Source organism: Lolium rigidum, chromosome 7 (assembly GCF_022539505.1).
Source record: "Lolium rigidum isolate FL_2022 chromosome 7, APGP_CSIRO_Lrig_0.1, whole genome shotgun sequence".
Taxonomy (NCBI): Eukaryota; Viridiplantae; Streptophyta; class Magnoliopsida; order Poales; family Poaceae; genus Lolium; species Lolium rigidum.
This window is the reverse complement of record NC_061514.1, coordinates 27,554,066-27,560,744: the sequence shown is the minus strand read 5'-3', so window position 1 is coordinate 27,560,744 and position 6,679 is coordinate 27,554,066. Positions and strand designations below refer to the sequence as shown.

At 56.1% G+C, this 6,679-nt stretch overlaps 1 protein-coding gene across 1 annotated transcript; it reads left to right on the top strand.

Moving 5' to 3' along the window:
* The first annotated feature begins 1,708 nt into the window (after positions 1 to 1,708).
* Positions 1,709 to 3,022, top strand: LOC124674816 (stem-specific protein TSJT1-like). The gene is made up of 2 exons (XM_047210871.1): positions 1,709 to 2,077; positions 2,202 to 3,022. Exons 1-2 carry the CDS (start codon positions 1,869 to 1,871, stop codon positions 2,767 to 2,769), a joined length of 777 nt encoding a protein of 258 aa, XP_047066827.1. The 5' UTR covers positions 1,709 to 1,868; the 3' UTR covers positions 2,770 to 3,022.
* The last annotated feature ends 3,657 nt before the right edge of the window (positions 3,023 to 6,679 follow it).

The following is a 6,679-nucleotide window of genomic DNA, read 5'->3' as shown; positions in this document are numbered from 1 at the left end:
ACTTTGCGTCGCCCCGCTGGAGGTGGTGACAGACACATTTCCGATCACGGCGGACACAAACAGTCGTTCAACGTCCGTTTGCGTCGCCCCGCTGGAGATGCCCTAATAGCACGGAGGTGCAGGGAAACAAATTTGTCACGCGCATTGGAGCGCAGGCGTGTAGCGTTTTTGGAGCTCGGGCCATATGCATGGATCCATTAGAATATCTTTTCAGATTTTCAGAATTTTGAAACCATGGCGCGCGAAATACTTCGTATTCTGGACAATGCAAACCTAACACAAGATGAATCTCAAGCAGCGGAACGGTTTAAATTTCCCCAAACCTTCAAAACATCACCATATTTTGCCATGTTTGTGTAGCATACAATACATGGTAATTTCGCGCTCGGGCTTTTGTACAACGCATTGTTGGCTACATCTAGCGCGCGCGCTCTCTCTCTCTCTAGAGATTTTGAAACTTTTACATGCTGATTTTTTAAAAGAAATCCATTTGGCGTTTTGGCCCTGATTCTGCGTGTACTGCTTGCTTTGTCTATTCCTACAAAGTGAGTATTTTTTCAAGAGACCCTGTGTATCGGTCGGCGATCGATCATAGCCATTTCACAGAGGGTATACGGAGACATTTATCATTTTCCGCATCACCTTTTTCTTTGCTTTTCTACAATGAGACATGTCACGAACGCACGGCTATAACAACGTCTTCTGCGTCATCATCATATGGCATATAACACCCAACACTGAACAACGCTGATCCGTGAGATCAACAACCACTCCTACCATGACCTGCACAAAAAGAAGTTCAGAAATTCCCGCCCTTCATCCATGAATGTTCGACAATAGAAGACGCACAAAGCATCAAGACGAATGTCAATACTGAAGCGTGACTCCAAGTTTAGAGCGGAGGGGTGGACGTACCCTCACTCGTGAGCCTAGAGGAGTCGACAAGTAAGTATCAGGACCCTACAGAACACAAGGAAGCCGTCGACAAGGTGCCCAAAATATCGAGCATTGCGACCTAGAGACCCATACCCTTAGCAATGACCAACACATCAGCAAACTGTAGTCTAGAAAAAATACAACTCGTTTCAGTTGTATTTTTTTTTGCTAGCTAGTTGCACTTTTCTACCTTAGTTGTATTTTTAAAAATGTGCAACTGGCTAAGCGTAAATCTAGGCTATATATGTCGCTTATATTAAGAAAAGGAGGGAGTATAGTTTTTATAAACCATGGTTGCACTGTTCTTGATTGACTAAAAAACATTTAAAAATTCAGGTGACATAATCATAAAAATAATTGTCTCTAGGTCATATGTCTCTGTAGTCTAGACGATGTGAACAGTACAATCACGTGCTTTAATTAACCAGTAACTAAATCCGGGCCGGTTATATTAATCTCCAGACGGCGATAAACCGGAGCATCGTCTTGTCCAAGACTGAAAAACCGTGGATCGAATGCAACTTGCAAGCGCACCCCCACCCACCGGATTGGGGGAAGCAGTACTACTGGTGTCACATCACGGTTAGCTGCCGGAACGGCGAAAATATACTACGTGATGATCTTATCCCCGTCGCCTAGCTATCTTTATCCAGATCCAGCCCATCCTTCCCCCTCACATCATCGTCATCATCAGCTGCACTGACTCCAAACCCACGGCCGGCTCGTGCCATCGGAGACCGCCGAGCTCGCCCTATAAAACGCGACCCCCATCTCCATCCCAAAACCTCCATTCCATTCCCCATCTCTCATCCGTCTTCTAGCTCCATCAGTCTCGTCTTCTCCATTGCAGCTCGAGCAAGCTAGCTCTGCATCCGTTCGTCCAGTGCACGGAAGAGAATTTGTAGTACTAGTGATTACCATTTGATTCGAGGATGTTGGCCATCTTCCAGAAGCAGGTGGCGCACGCGCCGCAGGAGCTCAACAGCCCCCGGAGCGGCGTCGCCAAGCCCAAGAACCCCGACCAGATCCTGCGCGACTTCCATGCCGCTCACCCCGAGGACGCCTTCTCCACCTCCTTCGGCGGTGGCGCCGCCCTCGCCTGCGTCGCCGCGCAGCCACGCACCCTCTCCGGCTACCAGAGGTAAGCTCAGAACGCCCTACCGCAGCAACAACCGAAGAAAAACTTTGAACTTCTGCAGACGGACGGACGAACGGCGATTAATAATCAAAGATCTGATTTTTTTTGTTACTGTGTTGGCGCGCAGGATGTTCTGCGGGCTGGACGACATCTACTGCGTCTTCATGGGGAGCCTGGACAACCTGAGCAGCCTGATGCGGCAGTACGGCCTGACGGGCCGCTCCACCAACGAGGCGCTGCTGGTCATCGAGGCCTACCGCACCCTGCGCGACCGGGGGCCCTACCCGGCGGACCAGGTCGTCAAGGACCTGTCGGGATCCTTCGCCTTCGTCGTCTTCGACAGCAAGTCCGACGGCGCCGTCTTCGCCGCGCAGAGCACCGACGGCGCCGTGCCGCTCCACTGGGGCGTCGCCGCCGACGGCTCCGTCGTCATCTGCGACGACCGCGCCGTCGTCAAGGCCGGCTGCGGCAAGTCCTACGCGCCCTTCCCGCCCGGCTGCATGTTCCACAGCGAGGGCGGGCTCAAGAGCTTCGAGCACCCCATGAACCGCCTCAAGGCCATGCCCCGCGTCGACAGCGAGGGCGTCATGTGCGGCGCCAACTTCAAGGTCGACGCCTTCACCAAGATCAACTCCATGCCGCGCGTCGGCAGCGCAACCAACTGGGCCGCCACCTGGGACGACGCCGCCATCTGATCTGATCTGATGTCTGTCTGACGCACGCACGCGCGGCACCCAGCCTAGCCTAGTAGTAGTAGTAGCTGGCCACGGCGGCCGGCGTATCTCGGTCGTCGGCGGACTTCTCCATTTGGGCTTACATTTTCTTCTTTTCCCTCTTTTATTTACTCTTGCTTCGCAATGTACATTCTCATCTTGTTCGGCGTGTGGACTGACTCACACGCTTGTGTGCTCGATACGGTCAAGGAATAAAACTTTGCTTCCACTTCCAGATTGCTAGCGTGCTTGGTTTTGTCATGCACATGATCTTTTTTTTTCAGATGATGCACATGCTGGTCTTCTGTGTGCACTATTTTTTTTTCCTTGCTTGACATATGGCGATTTTTTTTAAATAATACGATTTAATTATTTAATTGCATGACTATCACACGTTTTCAAAAAATTACAAAACTGTGACTCGGTCGGACTGCCGTAGGCCGATCGGACAGGAGCACACCGACTGGGTGTCGGCCGGTGCGGCACATCAAATCACCTGACTCGTTGGTCAGTAGCTGACCAACTGGACAACTACAGACCAATTGGCCTCCTACAAACCGATCGGCTTGCTACCATCCGATTATTTTTTGTTTGAAGTACGCTTAGAGTTAGCAGGGATGTAGCTAAAGGTACTCATACATAGTTCGTACATAATGTCTGACGATACATAGATGATTCATACATAAATGTCAGAATATCTGAGACTATGGACGGCGTCTGGGGTTTCGTGCGGGCGGCGTAGCACGGGGTGTCCAACCGAACCTGTCCGGGGGCCCGGTGATGCGAGCGGGGATCCGGGACCCGGACTCGGGGTCGTATCTGCGTCTCCTGTGTGGGCTGCGGTGGAGGAGTACGCATACCGGCATAGTTCTGCTGCGTGTTGTAATACTCCATGTGCTCAGGATCCTGATCACTAGCTTCCCATGAAGGATTGGATGCAGTGTGCTGCGTGTATCGTGTGCCACGAAACATAAGTGATGTCAAACTAAGTGGAGGCGCCCAGTACTGCGGCTGTGGCTGCGGTGGAGGCGCCCAGTACTGCGGCTATAGCGGCGGTGGCGGAGGCGCCGCCGACTCGAGGAGCGCCTATCGAAGTGCTTCATCCGCCGACAGGCCCGGCGGCATGACGCCGGTGGCGTAGCGGGGCAGCGGCGGCTGCACAGGCGCGTCGTGCTCGAAGTTCCGGCCCTCCGCCAAGGCCTGCTGCCATTCGTGGAAGACGACAGCGACGAAGTCATCGCTGTCGTCCTTCGCCTCCTCGCTATGGTACGCGAGCGCCTCGACGTAGTCGGCGTCGTCGTCGTACACAGCGTAGGCTTCGTCGTCGTCGTCGGCGTCGTTGTGTTGCGTCTGCTGACGTCGCGTCCGCGCCTGCTGACGACGCGTCGGAGCCTGCTCACGACGAGCCGCCGGTGCAGGGCCGAAGGGGTAATCCCTGTCGCCCATGAAGCCTGCCCTTCGTCTCATGTCCGTCTCCGTGGACAGGTACGTACGCCAAAGCTCGGAGTCGATAGCGTACGCCGGATCGTCGCGGAGGTCCGCCGGCGGATACCGCCTCTCGCGCCGGATCTCCGCGGTCCGATCGGGCTCGCGCGCGAGTGCCGGAGGGATAGGCACCGGCGGCGGTCGAGCCGCCGGCCACCGAGCGGCTGCACGCCGGACCAGGCGTCGTCGCACGACATCCATTTGCCGTGCATGAGCCTCCCCACCGAGACGGGGAGCGGGATCTTCTTGCTGCCGCTGCCAGAGGCCTCGAAGTCATTCTTCTTCCCCATGGCGCTGCGGCAGTGGTGGTGGTTGTGGAGGTGTGGGCGAAGGAGCGGTGCGGCCGGTGGGCTTTTATGGGCGGGCGTGCGCGGGATACGATGCCATGGAAGGCGGCGCAGAAGCCCAGCCGTCGCCCGCCAGTGCGCGCGCAGAACAGGCAGCCGCGCCATTGATGGCGAAGGCTGCGGCGCAGACGCGGAAGCGCTGACCGCCTGAATCTATGGCGAAGGCTGCGGCGCAGACGCGGAAGCGCTGACCGCCTGAATCGATGCCCTCGATGCAGACTCGCTGCCAGGCGGGCCCGGTGGGGAAGCGAGCGGACACTTTGCGCCGAGGACGAGGAGGATGGACAGGAGGAGGAGGACTCCGACACCAAGTTCGCCCGGTTGGAGGCGCAGGAGGCGGCGGACGACAAGGCGGCGGCAAGGAAGAAGTTGCAGCTGGCCTCCCGTAGCTACAACTGGGTCGGCTCGCGCCATCGACGAACTTGTCCGGGAGTCGCTTGATGCCGAGTGGGTCGTCGTCCATGCGGAGGAGCAACTCGAAGCAACGCTCCTCCTGCGAAGACGAAGACGCAGGCAACGGCGACCGTGGGGCCGTAGCTGCTCCACCACGGCGGCCCCTTCCCCGGCCCTAGGGGCACCCAGGCCCGCGGCCTTGACCGCCTCGCCGGCCACCAGGACCCGCCATGGACTTCCTCGCGGGCCTTGCTGCGTCGCAGGAAGAGCTAGGAGGCGCTACGGTGGAGCTTATGGTGGCTAGGGTTTGTGTGGAGGAGTGGATGAGGAAGAAGCGCGCGTCCTCTTTATATAGGCCGGAGGCAGGCGACGGCCGCGGGACGCGTGGCGTCGCTATTACTGCGTTTGCGGAGGTGGGCGGCAGACGCTCGAGAGGTGAGGCATCACCATTAACGTGGCGCAGATTGCCGAAGCGATGCAGCGGCGCCGTCGCTGACGCGTCTGAGAAGACGCATCAAGCCAGGGTCGCTGCCAGGCGGGCCCGATGAAACATCCGTCAGGCGCGAGCGGATACTTTGCGCGTCCGTGCAGCGTGTGCAGATGCATCCCGGACGTATATTTGGACTAGGTTTCCGTGACAACCCGGTCACTTTACGTTGCCCCGCTAAAACAGGAAACTAACACATTTTTTAACCCGGCGAACTCGCAAACGCTCAATGGTACCGTTGGAGATGCCCTAACTCAAGCTAGTACAGTGAATATGCGTTGCGTCTAGCGAACTAGCTCAGCTGGTACGGTGAATGAACGCTACGTATTTTAGTTAGTGTGGAGTATGTGTGCTAATCAGCCACAACAGCAGGTACTTAGAAGTGATCGGCTGCTAGCTGCGTAGATGTGTGCTAATTAGCCGGGCAGCTGTAAGTACTACAGTACTAGTAGAGGTAGTCGGCTGCTAGGTGGCCGGTCGGTCTGCTGCCGGCCGATCGCCCGGAGCTAGTCAATTTCTGACACAACGTAGTGAAACTGTCCAGCCGACAGTCTAAATAGTCTTCGGTAGGCCGATCGGTCGACTGAAAACCGACCGAGTCACATATCTGGAAAATTTTCAAAACGCGTGATATTTCTAAAAATTATAAAATAATTCGTATTATTTAAAAAAAAATCGCTGACATATGTCACTTCAGTATTTGATACTGATAGGGCGCGCCCTTGGCTCGCATTGGTCTAGTTTTTTTCGGCCCGTTTGGTTTCCTGGTCGACGCCGCATTGTTGCAGAACCGGTTCTCAAAAGCACCCTCGGGAGTTGGGCCAGGTCTTGGAGGAACGTCGGTTCAGCCGTTTCTAGCGAGTCACCCCCGTTTTCGCATAAGTGGAGAACGCGGCGTCCTCGTAGAGCCACCGCGGGGGATGGCGGGAGCTCGTGCGGGACGATGAAATCTCGGCGCCATGAATTCGGTCACCGCGCTTGAATTTTCGCCACCGTATATAGGGGCGACCCTCTCACCGGCAAATCCAAATCACCCATTTCCCCTCATTTCAAGCTCATCCAGCATCCCCGATCTAGCGATATGGCCGGCTCTACCTCACCCGCACGGTCGGCGAGGCTTGCGGCGGCGACAGCGGCTGTGGCGGCGGCTAGTGGCCGCGAGGATGGCCGTCTTCTTCGT

Bases quoted from the DNA above. Each gene is read 5' to 3' on its own strand.
- LOC124674816 (XM_047210871.1), top strand. From the start codon at position 1,869: ATGTTGGCCATCTTCCAGAAGCAGGTGGCGCACGCGCCGCAGGAGCTC. The intron at 2,078-2,201 runs GTAAGCTCAGAA...GTTGGCGCGCAG, and splicing joins ACCCTCTCCGGCTACCAGAG to GATGTTCTGCGGGCTGGACG.